Source organism: Aquarana catesbeiana, linkage group LG08, assembly GCF_042186555.1.
Source record: "Aquarana catesbeiana isolate 2022-GZ linkage group LG08, ASM4218655v1, whole genome shotgun sequence".
In the NCBI taxonomy this organism is placed as follows: Eukaryota; Metazoa; Chordata; class Amphibia; order Anura; family Ranidae; genus Aquarana; species Aquarana catesbeiana.
In genome coordinates this window covers 4,135,165-4,157,035 of record NC_133331.1, presented here as the reverse complement: position 1 = coordinate 4,157,035, position 21,871 = coordinate 4,135,165, and the positions used below count along the sequence as shown (strand labels likewise).

The window sequence follows — 21,871 nt, the reverse complement described above, 5'->3', positions numbered from 1 at the left end:
CTCCCGGCATTCTAAACTCCTTTAAAGGGCCACCAGGCGCCGACTCCAAGGGGTTAAAGGAACAGCTTGGAGACAATTGTGGGGGAGGGGACTTTAATAAGGACGATTGTGCTTGATTTTCGTTCCCTGAGTGCCCATCCCCCTGAGCGCTCTGCTACTCCAGAAATATCAGGACTTGTCCTTTATAACGAATGCAATATGAAAGCCATGGTACGTAGGTTTTTTTTTGTTGTTGATGTGTGTTGTTTTTTTTGGCGCTGGATTCCCGGACCTTAAAATGGTATGTAAACCCGAAAAATGGACTGTTAGGAGAATTCCAGGTTTCCCGGCACTTTAAATACATTTTTTTTGGGCCACCCAGCATGCCAGAATGGACTGGCTGCTGCTAAGGCTGTATTATACTGTATAAGACTTCTTGGCCAATTGGGAGAAGCCTCAATGATTACAAGGCTTCCTCTGATTGGATGAGGTGGAGTGAGAGGCAGATGAACTTTACCTTGGCCAATCAGAGGAAATGTTAATTGAGAAAAAAAATAAAAAATACTAGGCTTCTCCTGAATGGGGGGGATGCGGTATGGGTGACTCTGTCTATACCTGGAAGTCTGTCGTACTGCTGCCAGAACACAGCGCCACCTACTGGACGCAGCACAAGCTGCTACTACTACAGTATATTACAGCCTTAGCACTAGCCAGTCCGTTCTGGCTTGCAAATGAGGTCCAAGGTGGCCCAAACACAGTTTTTTTTTTTTTTTTTTAAGTGCCAGGAAGCCTGGAATTCTTTTTTTTTTTTTTAGGCCTCATCCTGATCCCTACACCCATGCAAAGGGCCGTCTTTAGCCGCCTGGGATGTACAGGTGTCCCATCCAGGCAGCCTGTCTGAATCAATGACAGGGGGCCGGTTACACAGATCTCTGAGCGCATCCAAGAGTGTACATCTGGTGCACGGAGCAGAACGCAGCCTGTCTGCAGGCCGCCTGCACAGGAACACCTGCATATCCCAGGCGGCTGAAGATGGCCCATGTGAATGGGGAGGGGGGGGGGGAGAGTTGGAGGCACATTATGAGCTAAGTCCAATTAGGTGCAAGTCCCCTCCCAGGACTTATTGCTATCACTTGTATGTGGCAGGTTTATTGCACTCCAGCTTTGAGATGAGAAAAGCACATACAGGAGTAATGTCCGCCACTCCCCTCTGCTGCCCATTCACAGGAGCCTTTGTATTTTGTGAATGAGATCATATAATACAAAGGCTTCTGTGAATGGGCAATAGGAGCGGAGGGGCCTTTGTATTTTGTGAATGAGATCATGTACTACAAAGGCTTCTGTGAATGGGCAATAGGAGCGGAGGGGCGGGCATAGCAGTTCCAGCGACTCTTCTAGGAACTGAGACCACAGTGAGCAGCGTTGGCGCTCCGGAGCGTGTGAGACACAAATGGAGGAGTATTTTACTCAGGGGGAAGTAAAGGATTTTTTTTTTTTTATATAAAAACTTAAATCACACAGCAGTTGGATTTGGTACTTGTTTAGAATGTCACACAGGATGTAATTTATAGCAGACCTGTGCTTTGCCCTTACAGGACAACAAGTGGTTTAAACCCGACCCTCCCAACCCCCCCCCCCCCCAACCTGGGGCCCTCCAGCTGTGGTGAGACTACAAGTCCCATGAGGCATTGCAAGACCCCTGACAATCACAGGCATGACTCCTAGAGGCAGAGGCATGATGGGATTTGTAGTTTCACCACAGCTGGAGGGCCGAGGTGGCCTTCCCCTGATTTAGGGTAATGGAAGAGTCTCTGTGCAAAGCTCACCATCTGACTATTGTACACTTTCCTACTCCTTCCTCTGTCTGGCATTTGTAGAAGATCCGGCATTTTCAGGTACGGGGGAGCGGGTGACCCCCCCCCCCATGAGGCCTAGTGTCCAATCACTAGAGCCGAGAATGGTCACATGGGAGAAGGGAAATGACCCAGCTCTCTGAGCTCCAGCATGGGGTGTTATGGTGATGGATCTGATCGAGGGAGGGGCATGGGTGGGGCACGAGAGGTGGGTGGGAGGGCACGAGAGGTAAGCGTGGGCGGGCACAAGAGGTGAGCGGGGGTGGGGCTGTACACAGACGGTCGGCGGCTTTGGTAACAATGTATTGAGAGGTAATTGTTCATCCTTCGTTGTCTCCCAGAAATGATTCTGAATTGTGAGCTCTGCGGGATATTGCTCGGTCACACAAGTCTGTATAATATTCAATTGTACAATTTTTTTTTTTTTTTGTAATAATAAAACATTAAATAATAATAATAAAAAAAAAAATTAAACAAATCATGGCGTCTGAATTTCTATACATAGAAGGTCTGTGTGGATTTAAAGGAAATATAAATCCCGGAAATGTGCGGCACTTTACAGATTCTGCTGACACGCACCGGCCACTTTATTAGGTACACCTGGTCAGTTGCTCGGTAACATAAATTGCTAATCGGCCAATCACACGGCAGCAACTCAATGCATTTCGGCATCTAGACGTGGCGGAGATGACTTGCTGAAGTTCAAACCGAGCATCAGAATGGGGGAAGGAAAGGGGATCTCGGTGACTTTGAACATGGCATGGTTGTTGGTGGCAGACGGGCTGGTCTGAGTATTTCTGGGATTTGGTTTGGGGGATGGGGTATCACCGGTTCAGGCTGGTGGTGGGGGTGTAATGGTGTGGGGGATGGGGTATCACCGGTTCAGGCTGGTGGTGGGGGTGTAATGGTGTGGGGGATGGGGTATCACCGGTTCAGGCTGGTGGTGGGGGTGTAATGGTGTGGGGGATGGGGTATCACCGGTTCAGGCTGGTGGTGGGGATGTAATGGTGTGGGGGATGGGATATCACCGGTTCAGGCTGGTGGTGGGGGTGTAATGGTGTGGGGGATAGGATATCACCGGTTCAGGCTGGTGGTGGGGGTGTAATGGTGTGGGGGATGGGGTATCACCGGTTCAGGCTGGTGGTGGGGATGTAATGGTGTGGGGGATGGGATATCACCGGTTCAGGCTGGTGGTGGGGTGTAATGGTGTGGGGGATGGGATATCGCTGGTTCAGGCTGGTGGTGGAGGTTTAATGGTGTGGGGGATGGGATATCGCCGGTTCAGGCTGGTGGTGGGGGTGTAATGGTGTGGGGGATGGGGTATCGCCGGTTCAGGCTGGTGGTGGAGGTGTAATGGTGTGGGGGATGGGGTATCGCCGGTTCAGGCTGGTGGTGGGGGGTGTAATGGTGTGGGGGATGGGGTATCACCGGTTCAGGCTGGTGGTGGGGGGTGTAATGGTGTGGGGGATGGGGTATCACCGGTTCAGGCTGGTGGTGGGGGTGTAATGGTGTGGGGGATGGGGTATCACCGGTTCAGGCTGGTGGTGGAGGTGTAATGGTGTGGGGGATGGGATATCGCCGGTTCAGGCTGGTGGTGGGGGTGTAATGGAGTGGGGGATGGGGTGTCCCCATCTTCTGATGGCTCCTTCCAGCAGGATAATGCACCATGTCACAAAGCTCCAATCATCTCACCACTGGACAATGAGGTCACTGTCCTCCAATGGTCTCCACACTCACCACATCTAATTCAATAGAGCACCTTTGGGATGTGGTGGAACAGGAGATTGGCATCATGGATGTACAGCCGACAAATCTGCAGCAACTGTGTGATGTTATGTCACTATGGAGCAAAATCTCTGGGGAACGTTTCCAACACCTTGTTGTATCTATGCCACCAAGAATGAAGGCCAAAGGGGGTCCAACCCACTACTAGCAGGGGGACCTAATAACGTGGCCAGTAAATGCATATCGAAGAGACACGATCACCAACCTAAAGACAAATGCTAGGGAAAAGCACAGAAAAATCACATATTTTCAAAGCTGTTTCCATTATTTTTGTTCATTGAACTGCAATGAACTTCTGAACTTCCTGGGAAATTTGACAACTCCAGGAACAGTGAATTCCCTGGCACAGCCCCCTCCCTCGTGGCACATCATAGCCCCTCCTCTTCTGGGAGAGTTGAGTTGTCTGTCCTGGCCCAGCTCCTCTACCAGGCCCCTAACCTCTCTCTACATAACCTTTTTAAGTAGCTGTCAGGGAAGGAATGAAGAAGAATACTATAGAGCAGCGATTCAGAAACCCCTGTCCTCAGGACCCACTAACAGGCCAGGTTTTAGGTATTACCTTGGGGGGAGATACAGACTAGAATACTGCAATCACTGAGCAGCAAATGATATCACCTGTCATGTATTTCAGTTATCTTGCAAACCTGGCCTGTTGGTGGGTCCTGAGGACAGGAGTTGATGACCACTGCTATAGAGGGAGTTGGTGTGCGTGTTACAAGCCGTGGACCATCATACCTGTAAGAACTTGTTGGACATTCGAAAACCATGGCCTTTATTATAGAGCTGGCCTTTTATTGGGGCTATAACAGCCCCCCTTCTTTTGGGAAGTCTTCCCACAAGGTCAGGGAGTGTGGCTGTGAGCATTTATGATGTCAGGTACTGAGGTTAGAGAAGACCTGGCTCACAATCGGTGTTCCAATCCATCCCAATGGTGTTCAGTAGGGTTGAGGTCACACCAAACCAGTCTTTATGGCCTTCCACCAACGATTACCACAAGATTGGAAACGCACACTTGTCTTAACCAGCCTTTCTCAAACTTTTTTTTTTTTTACTGCAGGAGAACCTTTGAAATCATTTTTGGGTCTTGGAGAACCCCTACTAAGATGAACTCATTAGGAGTCAGTGAGAAGAATGCACCACTTACAGTAGAGGACTACCTTATTTACAGTGGTGATCAGCATACCACTCATACAAACCGCTAGAAAGATCATTAGTGTCCTGCAGATGGCTCTGCCAAGTGGAGCTGATCCAAGAACTATAGAGGAACCATCAGATGAGAAGTCAGTCAACCACAGCTTAAAAAAAAAAACACAACCTTAGCAAATCGCTGGAGGAACCCTGGTAGAGAATGGCTGGTCTAAACTATCAATATGCTAGAGCAGGGTTCCTCCAGAGGTTGCTATGGGTTCCTCACGCCATAGGCAATTTTTACCTCTCAGATGAGCAACCACTGACACCCTTGATATTTTTAGCTAGCTTAAGGGGATGGGGGGGGGGGGGTGTGTCTATCTTCTTAATGATCAATAATATAAGGACCAGTGCCGTATCGCAAAAAATGGCCTGGTCAGGAAGTGGAAAGAGAGGCTCACCCCCTAAAAAATGACACACCGACACAGAAGTCATACATTTAATTTATTTGTTATATACAGCTTGTTCTTTTTTTTCTCAACTCCATAAGTATCACTATATAATAAATATGTTTTATGGTTACAAAGACAAAAATACACACGTCTAATCTACCCCACCGGTCTGGAGGGTCTCGATTCCACTTACCCTGGCAAGAGAATGTTCTAGAAGCAAATCCCACTTCTGTTTTAGTGGCAAAAATACCCCAAAAATCTCGACTGACGGAACACGCAAGCTCATTGATGAAGACTGGAGCCAAAAGAGCAACCTCATTCTGTCCGATTTTCTGGACGCTTCCTCCAGAGCGAACAGATGAGCGCAACCCTACCGCCATCTTTATCATAAATAGAAATGTAAACATAGAAATACAGAACCTGCCGGCGGTAGTTTGCCTTGATCTGTTTTTGCGAGGAAAAGCTGGTTGAAGGTCCTAGAATATTGCACCGTGTGTGGCCAGAATGAAGGTAGAAGGACCAGCTAACACAACAACATCCCTGGTAAATATTGGACCCCATTTCTAGGATGTTTTCTACCATAACACCATCGTTCTTCTAGGTGGTCAAATGACCACAAGGATCTAGCGGGTCTACGCATCGCTGTTGGGTCCCATAGTGCAGTGACATCACATGCTGGTGTCCAGAGTTCTGGGCTGTTGTCGGGCAACAAAGAGATGGTGCCCACCAAGCCGCAACAACAGAAGCCGTAGCTTTGTGGTCACATGACCTTTTTTAGATGGCGATTTAGTAGAAAACGTCAAAGAATTAGGGGAAGTAACCTTTACAAGGTATGTTGTATAGCCTTTCCTTCCACTTTAAAGCTAAATTCCAGGAATTCAGCTACTTTGTAAAAAAAAAAAATAATAATAATAAAAATATGCAGGAATACTATAAGTCTAGTGAGGCGTTTGCCACCTTTCATAGACTTCTCTCTATTACTTACATCTGACAGGTTTCTTGTGCTCCTGGAAGATAACTTCTGGGAGTTCCCCGAGCTGCTAACTGTTGTCTCCGTTCTTTCAAAAGCAGAGTCGCTGGAACTGCTACGTCCACCACTTTCCTCCTCCTGCCCATTCACAGAAGCCTTTGTATTGTGTGACTACAAAGGCTTCTGTGAATGGGCAGCTGAAGGGAGGGGCAGACCTAGCTCCTCTCCCCTCACAGCCGAAGTGTATCCTCCAGGAATGCAATTAACCCATCCCATAAAAATAATAGGTGCATGTCCCCCTTGGGACATCTAAATTGGACTTAAACCATAGTGTGCCTGCAGTTTTTGCAAAGTTGCTGAAATCCTGGAATTCAGCTTCAAGGTTGACTTACCAAAGGGTCATTGTGTTTAATGAATGTGTATTGGATCAAAACACCCCAATCACATATCAACATTTTTATTGCTCTTCCATCCTGTGTGATTGGCTGAATACAGATATGCTTGTCCATAAGTAACAATCACATCAAGGTATTGATTGTTGGACAACTTTCACCATTTTCTGAATTGTGTACAACACAAAGATAACTTTAAAGAGGCACTGGTCATTTTGTCCATTTAGCCCACCCACCATACTCATTAACCCCCTCCCTGCAACAATGCTGATTGGCCTGAGCAGCCAATCACTAGGCCTGAAGCGGTCACATGGGGGGGCAGTATTGTCAGCTACCCAGGTGAGCTCAGACACCAAAAGGTTAACCAGGGTGCCGCAGGAAGATGAGGGAGTGCAGATAGGCAATATGGCTGGGGCTCCAGGTATGGGGTAACATGTGACTTCCTCAAACTCCAGGCCCAAATCTGTCACTTGTGGGGGCAGTGATGTCCTCCACCCAGGTAAGCTCAGACACTAGGAGTTTACCAAAGGTGGGCTCCTTCTGCAGGAAGATGATGAGCAGTGCAGATAGGCAATATGGCGGGGCCTCTAGGTAAGGGGGAACATGTGACTTCCTCAATCCCCAGGGCCAAAACGGTCACCTGGGGGGGGGGGCAGGGATGACACTGGCCTTTACCCAAGGTGGGCTCCTGCTGCAGGAAGATGAAGAGCGCAGATAGGCAATATGGCTGGGCCTCCAGGTATGGGGTAACATGTGACTTCCTCAAACCCCAGACCCAAAACTGTCACTTGTGGGGGCAGTGGTATCCTTTACCCAGGTAAGCCTAGGCACTGGAGTTTACCGAGGGTGGGCTCCTGGTGCAGGAAGGAGATGAGGGAGTGCAGATAGGCAATATGGCTGGGTCTCCAGGTATGAGGTAACATGTGACTTCCGCAATCTCCAGGGCCAAAATGGGCACCTGTGGGGGGCAGGGATGCCCTCAACCCAGTGAGTTTAGACACTGGCCTTTGCCCAGGGTGGGCTCCTGCTGCAGGAAGATGAAGGAGCACAGATAGGCAATATGGCTGGGCCTCCAGGTATGGGGGAACATGTGACTTCCTCAAACCCCAGACCCAAAACTGTCACTTGTGGGGGCAGTGGTGTCCTCCACCCAGGTGAGCTCAGACACTAGGAGTTTACCAAGGGTGGGCTCCTGTTGCAGGAAGGAGAGCATGAAGGATGGGTGAGTATACCTTGCTGGGGTGTGGGTGGGGGGGCCCAGCAGCAGCCCAGTATGGGCAAAATGGACAGCATGGACAGCATCTCTTTAAGAAGAAGAAAAGAAAAAAAAAAAAAAAAACAAAAGAAAAGAAAAAAAAAAATAAAAAAAAAAAAAAAACACACAATGCAATAATATCACTTCTACATAAGATTTCACTGGCTGCCACAGAAAAATTTACATTAGGTTGCAGTCACCCAATAGGTACAACAAGCTTCGATCTAATAATAACAAAGCAGCCTATCCTTTAACCCAACCTCATCCATATTGTAGGACTTCGATCTTCTGTGAGCTCAGCTTGTCTGAACAGTTCAATCGGACATTTAGTAGATCGTACAATTAGATTGTAAGCCCCGTGGCCCAATTACTCCTTTAGTAAATAAACCTCCCTTCACGTCATCGGCTCAAAGCTGATTGGTAGCACAGAACATTGGCCTCACTTTAGTGCTGCATCTTGTATATGAAACGTTCGCTGGACCTTCTATCATCTTCAGATATGAAAGTTACAACGGCTCCTTATGACTGGACACGTTCCATACATGATTGGAAAACAAATGTGACGTGTGTACGAATGTCCAAAATCAAAATGGATGATGACGTGTAAAAAAAAAAGTTGCTAAAGGAAACATGTACCAGGGAGAACATACAGGCTGCCATTGCTGAACCTCTCTATTGAAAATGCCAGGTGCCTGGCTGTCACACATTCCCATGACTCGCCAACCTCAGAACAGGTACCCAGATAAGGAATTTTGACTTGACCCGGACTAACCTTTGTTAGAATCATGTATATATTTGCCTATTTTAAGCCCGCTCTAGTCATGTGATCCCGTGTGTCAGCCAGTGGCGGTTGCAGAGAAGAGGAGAGAGCGCTCGACAATGGCTGACAATGCCTGGGAGTGGTGACATCACCCATAGTCTTACTATGGCCCATCTGTTGTCAGCACTCCCTCCTCTCTTCTGGCCAACACTCTGGTCCGGTCACCTGATCCAGCTCCCATGTTTTAGCCAGTGGTGGCTGCAAGGAAGAGGAGTGAGTGGCGACAATGGATGGGCCAAAGGAGCCTAAGGGTGATGCCACCACTCCCAGGCTTTACCAGCTGTTGTGAAGTGCTCTCTCCCATGCAGCCGCTACTGGCTGACACGGGGGGGGGGGGGGGGGGGGGGGGGTTGGGGGAATCACCTGACCAGATCGGAGTGGACTGAAAATAGGTAGGTATACAGATGTTTCTTTCAGGTTTGTTAGAAAGAAGTCAAGTCAGCAAGCAGGAAGTCAAGTCAGGGTCAAGTCAAAATTCCTGATCTGGAGAGGTGTTGAGGTTGGAGAGTCAGAACACATGACAATGCTCTTTCCTCTCCCCTGCAGCCGCTTCTGGCTGAAACAGGGGGGCCCGAGCACATGACCAGACTGGAGCAGGCTGAAAATAGGTAAAATATATACTTTTTAATTTTTTTATTTATTTTTACACAGCTTGGTGAGCATAGGGGTTTAGAGGAGGGGGGAGGGGGGATATTTTTAAAGATTAGTTAGGTTTAGTCTGGACTTATACTTTAAAGCCACACTCCGGGTAAAACTTGTATTAACTCTAAAACCCCCCTTTTCCCCACCCCTCCTGTCCAGGTCCCTCGCCGTCGCTGTTTCCGGTTTCAAAGTACCGCTGATCCAATGCTGCAAATCTGCTTGTCCCTTACACTGACGTCAAACCTCTTTAGCCAATAGGAAGTGTTGACGGCATGGAGGCAGTGGCATGGAAACCAGTAGAAGGGCCCCAACCCAACATACCCAAGTCCCCTTGTCCAGGACCCTTGCTGTTGTGGTTTCCGGTTGCAAGGGGGCCACAAATCCGACGCTGCAAATCTGCTTGTCCCTTGCATTGACGTCATTCCTCTTTAGCCAATAGTTCACGGCACGGAGGCAGTGGCATGGAAACCAGAAGAAAGACCACAACCCCCTCCAGTAAACAGACAAGACTCATCTGACAAGATCAGTCAGAGGGGGAGAGAGGGAGGGGGACCATTATCCAGGAGAGAGGTGTCAATACTTACATTTTTCAGATGTCTTCAGGTAGGTCACATCACTGCAGAGTCCTAGTCCAGGCTGAGTGATCCTTAGTAACGCAAAGAGTGATGTAGGACCAAGCTATTCGGAGGATTGCTTGGCAGTTTGCGGTTTTCTGAAGCCCTAAAATTGCAGTTAATCGAGTTATCATCAGCTGATGGGATTCCACCAGCACCACTCACAGTAGAGCCCACAGCCTTCTGGACCGATTGAATGACTGAGGACATCTTGTGGCCAAGAAGAGGTATTGCTGAATATGGCTTGAGATTTATTTAAAAATGGCACCTGGGGAATAAAAAAAAAATACAAATTTGGCCCGGAGTTGAGCATTTAAAGTGTTGAAGGCAGGTAACTAGCACTTCCAAAAATGGGTTGGCAGTAGTTGCCTCCATATTTCCCTTAGTACGTTTCTTAGGTGTGGGCAGCTGTAGGACTAAACTACTTGGGAGGACTGCAGTTTTCTGGAGCCACTAAAATTGCAGCTACAGAGTTGGGATGGGATTCCACCAGCACCACTCACAGTAGAGTCCTCAGTCTTCTGGACTGATTGAACGACTGAGGACATCTTGTGGTCAAGAAAAATGGAACTGTTGGAGATGGCTTGAGATTTATTTAAATGCCACATGGGGGCCAAAATAAAAAAAAAAAAATTGGCCCAGAGTTTTTAAAGTGTTGAAGGCAGGTAACTAGCACTTCCAAAAATAGGTTGGCAGTGGTCGCCTCCATATTTCCCTTAGTACATTTCCTAGGTGTGGGCAGCTGTAGGGCTAAACTACTTGAAGAATTGCTGGGCGGTTTGCAGTTTTTCTGGAGCCACTAAAATCGCAGCTGCCGAGTTCTCTTGTCATCAGCAAGCGATTGCGCCATTGCCAGTCAAATACTCGTGTGCGGTGCCGCTATACACAAGCAGAGTGATTATCTAATGATAACTGCAGACCCTCCACCATCGGGTGGGTCAATTTATTTTTTTGTGTCCACCTGCATCTCGCCCAACAACCCCGATATATAGTTTAGGTCGTACCGCCAGACTATCTTGTACACTAAAAAGCACAATGTGGGCACCACGGCTACCATGACATAACCTGTACACAATCCCCTGCATGCGGGCGCCCTCAGGGTGCCTGGAATGATAAACAGTGGAGTGTGAGATGGAGCCACGAGGGAGGAGAGACAGACAGGAACACGATGACAGTGATACAAACAGTGCATGGAGGGGTGGGGGTGGGGCAGGGGGTGGAGAAATAGGGTCAAGGGGGAGGGGCTTGTCATGAACACTGCAGGGGCAGAAGTAGGAAATGAGTTGCACAACACAGGGTCCCCTCGGATTTCCCAAACAGCCCGATAATGCAACAACGTCACAATGATACGTTTTACAGAGCGGCCGAAGTCTCTGGCGGTGCGGAGGACTGTCTGAACTCCGGGAAAAGGGGGGAGGAAGAATCCAAGCGGCAGCAGCAGAAGTGGCAGTTAAAACTGAACCCAGCTAGAAGACTGCGGAGCCTGAGAGGACAGACTGCTGGACAGAAAAGAGAGGCAAAGCAAGAGTAAATCATTCAGAGAACAGAACAAGCAAAGAGCATAACAAGGCATAACACAGAACTAGGCTCTGATGGAAGCTTCCCTTCTCACACCCATGTAAACCAATAACTGAAAGTGTATACCCCAATACTGAACTTCCATTATCCTCTCCATTTGGCCTGTTAAAGCAGATCTTTACCCTCCTTCTCCACCCCTCTGCTACCAGAACACAGCTGTCTTTTTTTTTTGTAAAAAAAAAAAAAAAAAAAAAGGGCGGTGTGCCCCCCCCCCCCCCCTTGCAAGCATAGGCAAATGATGTGTACAGTCCTCCCTTTGCCTCCTAGGTTATGCAAGTTACATGTCAGGATATAAAAGGGGGGGTGGGGGTAGGGCACATCTTCAGGAGGCACGCCGGCTAAAGCAGGTAAAGCCGGCGGGCCTCTTGATGATGTCACAGTCAACATGGCGGCGTGGGACCGAGAGGTGGCAGAATACAAGAGGATCTCAGCGGGACAACACTGGATCATCTGGGTAGGCGAGTATCAGAAATTTGCACAACGAACCACCTGGTAAGCAGGGAAGGGGGGCGAGGGGGAGGTGTGCCAAGCATAACGTCATCATGAGGTGTGCAGGCTAAACCAGGAAGAGCCAGCTGGCCTCTTGATGATGTCACAATCAACATGGAGGCGTGGGACCGAGAAGTGGCAGAATACAAGAGGATCTTAGAGGAACAAATTTGCACAACGGACCACCCGGTAAGCAGGGAAGGGGAGGAGGCGGCTGAAGATCTGCTTTAAATAGAACACTGAAAGTCTGTTTGTGAAAATACCCGCTGATCCTGCCAGAAAGCCAGTGAGCTGATAACTTCCTGTGCCCCCAACTCTGTGAGCTACAGAACCCCCGACCCCCCGTAGAGAGAGGTCTCCAGGTCTGAATGAAGATCCTTTGCCTCTAGAACTCCAGAATCTGCATGCAGAAGGTTTTTTTTTACTTTAAATGCAGAGAATGCATTAAATTACAACTAAAAGGCAAAAAAACCCCAAAAAAAAACCCCCCAAAACTTTAGTTTTGAATAGACTGGAAAGGGATTAGAACCTCTGTCAGTTTTTATTGCCGTCTGTGCCCCTGTTAGGGAAATTCTCCCTCTCTATTTGTCCTGTTTACCATTATAGGATCATTGAAAGTAAAAGAAAATCTCACATTTTGGGTTGTCCCCAGAAAAGGGGGAAATCTTCCAATGGGGACACCGGCTCTGGTGACAACCAGAGATTTTCTAACTTTGTAGGGATTTCTTTAGTTCCTGTTTGGGAGATTTTCCTTCACTTCCTGTCCCACAGCCAAATGGGACACAGATGGCAAAAAATAAACTGACAGGGGTTATAACCCTCCCTTACTCTGTCCAAAATGTTATGTTGCAGCCTTATTCCAAAATGGACTAAATTCATTATTTTCCTCAAAATTCTACAAACAATCCCCCATAATGACAACGTGAAAGACGTTTGAAATCTTTGCTTTATCTTTAATAATAAAAAAGGAATAAAATCACATGTACACAAGTATCACAGGCTCCTCCCATGTACACAAGTATCACAGGCTCCTCCCACGTACACAAGTATCACAGGCTCCTCCCACGTACACAAGTATCACAGGCTCCTCCCACGTACACAAGTATCACAGGCTCCTCCCACGTACACAAGTATCACAGGCTCCTCCCACGTACACAAGTATCACAGGCTCCTCCCACATACACAAGTATCACAGACTCCTCCCACGTACATAAGTATCACAGGCTCCTCCCATGCACATAAGTATCACAGACTCCTCCCATGAACATAAGTATCACAGGCTCCTCCCATGTACACAAGTATCACAGGCTCCTCCCACGTACACAAGTATCACAGGCTCCTCCCATGTACATAAGTATCACAGGCTCCTCCCATGTACATAAGTATCACAGCCTTTGCCATGACACTCAGAATTGATCTCAGGTACCTCCTGTTTCCACCGATCATCCTTGAGATGTTTCTACAACTTGATTGGAGTCCACCTGTGGTAAATTCAGCTGATTGGACATGATTTGGAAAGGCACACACCTGTCTATAGAAGGTCCCACAGGTAACAGTGCATGTCAGAGCACAAACCAAACCATGACGTCCAAGGAATTGCCTGTAGACAGGATTGTATGGAGGCACAGATTGGGGGGAAGGGTACAGAAACATTTCTGCAGCACTGAAGGTCCTAATGAGCACAGTGGCCTCCATCATCCATAAATGGAAGAAGTTTGGAACCACCAGGACTCTTCCTAGGGAGGGCCACCCAGCCAAACTGAGCGATCGGGGGAGAAGGGCCTTAGTCAGGGAGGTGACCAAGAACCCGATGGTCACTCTGACAGCTCCAGCGTTTCTCTGTGGAGAGAGGAGAACCTTCCAGAAGAACAACCATCTCTGCAGCCGTCCACCAATCAGTCCTGTATGGTAGAGTGGTCAGACGGAAGCCACTCCTCAGTAAAAGGCTCCTGACAGCCCCACCTGGAGTTTGCCAAAAGACACCTGAAGGACTCTGACCATGAGCAGCAAAATTCTCTGGTCTGATGAAACAAAGATTGAACTCTTTGGCCTGATTGGCGAGTGTCATGTCTGGAGGAAACCAGGCACCGCTCATCACCTGACCAATACCATCCCTACAGTGAAGCATGGTGGTGGCAGCATCATGCTGTGGGGATGTTTTCAGCGGCAGGAACTGGGAGACCAGTCAGGATGGAGGGAAAGATGACCGCAGCAATGTACAGAGACATCCTTGATGAAAACCTGCTCCAGAGTGCTCTGGACCTCAGACTGGGGCAAAGGTTCATCTTCTAACAGGACAACGACCCTAAGCACACAGCCAAGATAAAGGAGTGGCTACGGGACAATTCTGTGAATGTCCTTGAGTGGTCCAGCCAGAGCCCAGACTCGATCCCGATTGAACATCTCTGGAGAGATCTGAAAATGGCTGTGCACCGACACTCCCCATCCAACCTGATGGAGCTTGAGAGGTCCTGCAAAGAAGAATGGGAGAAACTGCCCAAAAATAGGTGTGCCAAGCTTGTAGCATCATACTCAACAAGACTTGAGGCTGTAATTGGTGCCAAAAGGAGCTTCACCAAAGTATTGAGCAAAGGCTGCGATACTCGTGCCCGTGGGAGGAGCCTGCGATACTCGTGCCCGTGGGAGGAGCCTGCGATACTCGTGCCCGTGGGAGGAGCCTGCGATACTCGTGCCCGTGGGTTTTTATTTTTAATAAATTTGCAAGGATTTCAAATAAATTTCTCTCACGTTGTCATTATGGGGGATTGTTTGTAGAATTTTGAGGAAAATTATGAATTTACTCCATTTTGGATCAAGGCTGTATAAAATGTGGAAAAAGTGAAGTGAATACTTTCCGGATACACTGTACATTGAGCTCAGCGTACATTTGTGGCATCCCCCTGTGTCATAATGATGTGACCTCCATGCACATGTGTGGGAGTGACGTCATTGTGGGCTGGCCATTCAAGCAAACAATGGAGGGTATTGTAGGACAGGTAAGTCTGCCCTAATGTTCAATATGCAGTGCATACATTATGGCATAAAGCTCCGGGGGGGCGCGCCCATTTAATTAAAAAAATTAGCGGAGTTTAATTCCGCTTTAGATCAGGATCGGACGTCATCGGTGTGCGACTTCCTGCTTTTCAACTGACCTCGCTTCTCCTACTGATGAGAAGATGGAGAGGCGTTTGTAGTCCTAGGGTACAGCGAGTGCTGTCATCCTAGGAGAGGAAGTGAGTTTTTGGCAGGATCAACAGGTTAAAAAAAACCCACACAACTAATGCAGCCCAAGGACTGGTAAGCTGCATAAGATTACATTTTGGGGGGGGGGGGGGGTTCTGATAGGCTTTAGAGATCAGGTTTGAGTTTTCTGGCTCAGAACTAGAATGCACTACATGGGTCAGAGAACGGCAACTTCCATCAGATCATTTTTCTTTCCAAAGTTATTTTGCTTCACGAGGAGGTTTCCTTTAAAGAGCAGAGAGGCGTTTCCACTATTAAAGAATATATAAACCCAACACTTCATATTTCTGATATGTGCCTGTAGCACCATGTACTGGTATGAGAAAGTCTCCTGTTCTCTTTGTTTTGCTTCCTTTGTGTGATATCCCCGGTGTTCCTGCCAGTCCCGCTGGTTTCCCCATTTTAAAAACTGACTACGTCAGGCATGAGAGCACAGGGTGGTCAGTTCTCGAATGCCTCGTTTCCACTGAGCGGATCGGTTCGGTACACTATTTTGAGTGTTTCCATTATGAAAGCGGCCCATACAACCTAACTGAACCGCACCATTCAGGGTCCTGCTTCAGATGTGGGGCCATAGAAAAATGGTACGGTTCAGTTAGGGCGGAGCTACGATACATTCAACTTAGAGATGCACCGACATTTCGGCCGCAGAAACATAGCGGCCGAAAACGGCCCTTTCGGCAAAAAGCCGAAAGAGAATTTTTGCCGATACTGAATAGGGGCGGGGGGGCTCCGCCCCCACCCCTGGTGCCGCCTATCAGGGGGGCTTCCTATATAGTAGAAGAGAGGAGAGCTGCCACCTGTTTGATTACAGCGCCGGGAACATCACAGCTTTCATTTCAATAGCTGTGTGTTCCCCGCTGCGGCCGTCACATACAGCCCCTCCCCCTTGTCCGGGCACTTTGATAGACAGATCACCCGTCTCTGACCATCTCCTGTACTATGTCTGCAGTCTCTGACCATCTCCTGTACTATGTCTGCAGTCTCTGACCATCTCCTGTACAATGTCTGCAGTCTCTGATCATCTCCTGTACTATGTCTGCAGTCTCTGACCATCTCCTGTACTATGTCCGCAGTCTCTGACCATCTCCTGTATTATGTCCGCAGTCTCTGACCATCTCCTGTATTATGTCTGCAGTCTCTGATCATCTCCTGTATCATGTCTGCAGTCTCTGATCATCTCTTGTAGAATGTCTGCAGTCTCTGATCATCTCCTGTACTATGTCTGCAGTCTCTGATCATCTCCTGTACTATGTCTGCAGTCTCTGATCATCTCCTGTATCATGTCTGCAGTCTCTGATCATCTCCTGTATCATGTCTGCAGTCTCTGATCATCTCCTGTACTATGTCTGCAGTCTCTGATCATCTCCTGTACTATGTCTGCAGTCTCTGATCATCTCCTGTATTATGTCTGCAGTCTCTGATCATCTCCTGTATCATGTCTGCAGTCTCTGATCATCTCCTGTACTATGTCTGCAGTCTCTGATCATCTCCTGTATTATGTCTGCAGTCTCTGATCATCTCCTGTATTATGTCTGCAGTCTCTGATCATCTCCTGTATTATGTCTGCAGTCTCTGATCATCTCCTGTACTATGTCTATAAAAATATTTTTAAAAAACAGTCACTTTCGGTATCGGTGTTGTTACAGTATCGGTTTTCGGGATCAAGGAAGATTTATTTTCGGTATCGGTTTCGGCACAAAAAAAACCCATTCGGTGCATCCCTAATTCCACTGAATGGTGGACGTGTGATGCCATGCTAGGCATTTTTTCTAAACCCACGTATGGCCCCTGCAGTGGAAACGCTCGCCTGACTAGGCCGGACCATTCTAGGCCTTCCAAACTGTACCGACTCGAACCGATCCGCTCAGTGGAAACGAGGCATTATTGTGCTGGGAACTCAGCCTGCTCTCCTCCAATGATCACACTTGTCATGACCCCCCCCCCCCCCCTCAACCATTCACTGGGAAGTTCAGTGAGCTGTTTTTCCTCCCCCTAGCTCTTATGTAGCTGGGAAGAGGGAATGTGATCACTTATAAAAGAAAATAAAAAAAATAAAAGGTATTTAAATTTATTTTATCATATCTAGAAATAAAATGTTGTTCTTCATTACTATTTTTATACTTCATTTAAAGTCCCGAAACCCTCTTCTCCTTTTTGCCCACTATTTTAAACTGAACAGAATAGGTTGTTTTGCAAGGTGATCATTTACAATCACTACAAAAAATAAATGAAACAGGTCTTCCCTTTATAAATCAAACAGGTCTTCCCTTTATAGATCAAACAGGTCTTCCCTTTATAGATCAAACAGGTCTTCCCTTTATAGATCAAACAGGTCTTCCCTTCCCCTCCACAGACTGAGTAGTATCTGCACTCCAATAGCCCCCTATGTGACAGCATATTGCAGGTGAACGGTCCTCTTTAGGGGATATCAGGGGGTCTATTAGACCTCTAAACATCACCTATGCACCACCCATTGAAGCTGATCAGGCACAGATGGCGTTTGATCAGCTTCACCCCCGTCCAGTGTTGTCGGGGAATGACAGCTAAGAATGCTTCTGGGTTCAATCACATTCTACCCAGCAACACCCGCAGACAGGAAAGCGGAGTCTGAGATACATAAAGGAAGGGCGGTAAGTTCCGGGGACTGTGGAAGTGAATCACTTCTATTATAATGCCAACAATTGGCTTGACAAGAACACAGGACTTCCGGGTGATGTAGAAGCCAGGAGTGTGTAAAAGCCGATGCTACCACCAATGAATGCCTTATGTCTGTGGCAGTACAAGGGTTAAAGCAGGATATATCTAAATGAATTGTGCGTCATGTGCAAAAGCAATTATACTCACCTCTCCGGTGGACGGTGTCCTCCTTCCTCCCTTCTATACTCAGGTTGCGGCCCCCATAAAAATCCTTGATGTTCAACACTTCAAGGAATGATGGATGTCGGTGTCCCCTGCTGCATGCCATGGTTCCATCCTCCGACTGTTGTGCCCCTGCAGTGACTTAGGGGGTCTGAGGACTGAACCATGATGTGTAGTGGGGACGGCGTATACATTCACCTAACGCTACTAGAAGTGTGAAACGCCGAGGTCTGGAGAGGAGGCAGGACACACGGACCACTAGAGACCCCAGTATAATGCTTCTTCTACTGCAGGGAACTTTCAGTCAGGCTCTTCTGCAACTGACAGGATCCCTTTGAAACCTTAATGTACACTGCAGCCCTGGCCAAAAGTTTTGAGCATGACACAAATGTTACATTTTCACAAAGTCTGCTGCCTCAGTTTTTACGATGGAAATTTGCATATACTCCAGAACGTTATGAAGAGCGATCAGATAATTAGCAAATAATTGCAAAACGTCCCTCTTTGCCATGAAAATGAACTTTCTCCGTACTTCTCCTTTAATTCCCCCCCAAAAAAATAAAATTAAAAAAAAAAAAAACGCATTTCCACTGAACTGAATTTCAGCCCTGCCACAAAAAGGACCAGCTGACATGTCAGCAATTCTCTCATTAAAACACAGGTGTCAGTGTTGACGAGGACAAGGCTGGAAATCACTATGTAAAGCCGATTCAGGCTGGGTTCACACTGATACGACACAACTGTCACCCAACTTTGCCTTGCGACATCGGTCCTATGTCCATCCAACTTGAATGAACAAAATAAGATTTTGCTCCAATTTTGAGATAGTATGACTTGTCCTTTGACCAATCAAAACAATCCCAGTGTGACATAAAATTCCTTTTACTGCTGTTGTAATCACAAGTCGCATGGTTAGGACGAGGATCTAACTTCAGCCCATTGAATATCGCCAAAGTAGTGTAGGAACCTTTTTCAAAGTTGGACTATTTAAGATGTCTCTCATAGGGAACCATTGATTTACACAGGTCCCAAAGTTGGAGCGTGTGTCACACCAGTGTGAACCCAGCCTCAGAATAACAGTTGGAAGCTTTAAAAAGGAGGGTGGTGCTTGAAATCATTGTTCTTCCTCTGCTAACCATGGTTACCTGAAAGGAAACACATGCAGTCATCATTGCTTTGCACAAAAAGGGATTCACAGGCAAGGATATTGCTGCTACTAAGATTGCACTTAAATTAACCATTTATCGGATCATCCAGAACTTCAAGGAGAGAGGTTCAATTGTTGTAAAGAAAGCTTCAGGGCACCCAAGAAAGTCCAGTAAGCTCCAGGACCGTCCCCTACAGTTGATTCAGCTGCGGGATTGGGGGCACCACCAGTGCAGAGCTTGCTCAGGAATGGCAGCAGGCAGGTGTGAGGACATCGGCACGCACACTGAGGAGAAGACTTTTGGAGGATGGTCTGATGTCAAGAAGGGCAGCAAAGAAGCCACTTCTCTCCAGGAAAAACATCGAGGACAGACCGATATTCTGCAAAAGGATTGGACTGCTGAGGACTGGGGGAAAGTCATTTTCTTTGATGTATCCCCTTTCCGATTGTTTGGGGCATTCGGAAAAAACCTTGTCCAGAGAAGAAAAGGTGAGCGCTACTATCAGTCCTGTGTCATGCATCCTGAGACCATTCATGTGCGGGGGTTGCTTCTCAGCCAAGGGAGTGGGGGGGCTCACTCACAATTTTGCCATGAATAAAGAATGGAACAAAAACATCTTTTGAGAGCAACTTCTCCCAACCATCCAAGAACAGTTTGGTGAGGAACAATGCCTTCTCCAGCATGATGGAGCACCTTGCCATAAGGCAAAAGTGATAACCAAGTGCCTTGGGGAACCAAACATGGAAATGTTGGGTCCATGACCAGGAAACTCCCCAGATCTTCATTCCATTGAGAACTTGTGGTCAATCCTCAAGAGGCGGCTGAACAAAAAACCCCCCACAAATTCTGACAAACTCCAAGCACTGAGTATGGAAGAATGGGGGGGGGCAGCCAATAGTCAGGATGTGGCCCAAAAGTTGATGACAGCATGTCGGGGAGAATTTCAGAGGTCAGGAAAAAGAAGGGGCAACACTGCAAATATTGTTATACTTCAGTATCCCATAATAACATCTGACACAAAGATCTAAAAACACTAAAGCAGCAGACTTGGTGAAATTTAATATTTGTGTCATTCTCAAAACTTTTGGTCGTGGCTGTACATTACAATACAAAACGTGATTTGCAGCTAAAAAAAAAATGCCAAAACAGAAATAAGATGCAAAGGCAATCTAATTGCAAGTAACTGTAAGTGTGTAGAGACACAAAGCCAGAGCATTATAAAGATCTTCCAGCACCATATATCAGACACATGCACCCCCCCCCCCCCCCCGGCCCTCCAGCCACTAGGGAGCTACAAGTCCCAGCATGCCACCCTGAACAGCGAGGGCTGCAGACTAAGGAACAAGCAAAGCCTGAAAACACAAAGTGTGAAAGTCTAGCTGGGTCTGTGCATCTGCAAAAATCTGATTATTTGGGATTTGGCGTATGGAGAGGTTCAGAATTATGAATGTATTCCGAGGAATGTTGTTATTGCTGAGACTAAGATCTGTTTATAGATCCAAGTGGTAAGAATGGGAAACGGGAGAGAACAGATCACCAAATATATCACCCAGTTATCGTGTTTAGACATTCAATATACAAATCTGAAGCAGTGTACAAGGTATAAGGAATGTGCGGCATGTCTGTAAAACGGGGGCTCTCCACTCGTGTGTTGTCCCTATAAACAGGGGGCTCTCCGCTCGTGTATGGTGTCTATGAATGGGGGGGGGGCTCTCCACCCGTGTATTGTCTCTATAAATGGGGGGCTCTCCACTTGTGTAATCTCTATAAATTGGGGGGGGGGGGGGGGGGGGGAGGCTCTCTGCTCGTATATCGTATCTATAAAATGAGGGGCTCTCGCTGGGGGGGGGGGGGGGGGGGCGGGCTTGCCGCTCTTATATGGTTCCTTATAAATGGGGGGACTCACCGCTCCTATATGGTCCCTATAAATGGGGGTCTCGCCGTTCCTATATGGTCCCTATAAATGGGGGTCTCGCCGTTCCTATATGGTCCCTATAAATGGGGGTCTCGCCGTTCCTATATGGTCCCTATAAATGGGGGGACTCACCGCTCCTATATGGTCCCTATAAATGGGGGTCTCGCCGTTCCTATATGGTCCCTATAAATGGGGGTCTCGCCGTTCCTATATGGTCCCTATAAATGGGGGGACCCGCCGCTCCTATATGGTCCCTATAAATGGGGGGACCCGCCGCTCCTATATGGTCCCTATAAATGGGGGGGGCTCGCCGCTCCTATATGGTCCCTATAAATGGGGGGGCTCGCCGCTCCTATATGGTCCCTATAAATGGGGGGGGCTCGCCGCTCCTATATGGTCCCTATAAAATAGGGGGCTCGCCGCTCCTATATGGTCCCTATAAAATAGGGGGCTCGCCGCTCCTGCAGTGTCTCTATAAACTGTGCTACTTTGCTTGTGTGGTATGTCTAAAAAATGAGGCTCTCCGTTCATGTAGTATGTCAATAAACAGGGGGCCCATATACTCACGTGGTATGTCAGTAAACTGGGCCCCCCCCCCCCCCCCCCCATCTACTCACGTAGTAGGTCTTAAAAAAAAAAAAAAAAAAAAAAAAAAAAAAAAAGGGAGGCTCTTCACTCCTGCGGTATGTCATTAAACAGGGGCTCTCTGCTTGTGTGGTATGTCTATAAACAGGTCTCTTCACTCC

At 47.7% G+C, this 21,871-nt stretch overlaps 2 protein-coding genes across 2 annotated transcripts in view; both read right to left on the bottom strand.

The window, feature by feature from the left end:
- Nucleotides 1-21,871, bottom strand: part of LPCAT3 (lysophosphatidylcholine acyltransferase 3) — a 173,708-nt gene that overhangs the window by 115,194 nt on the left and 36,643 nt on the right.
- LOC141105550 (adaptin ear-binding coat-associated protein 1-like) overlaps nt 8,968-21,871 on the bottom strand; it is a gene marked incomplete in the record, with an annotated part of 35,537 nt that continues 22,633 nt past the window's right edge. Inside the window, 1 exon segment of the mRNA XM_073595441.1 lies at nt 8,968-11,386. Coding sequence (XP_073451542.1) covers nt 11,341-11,386 — 46 coding nt within the window.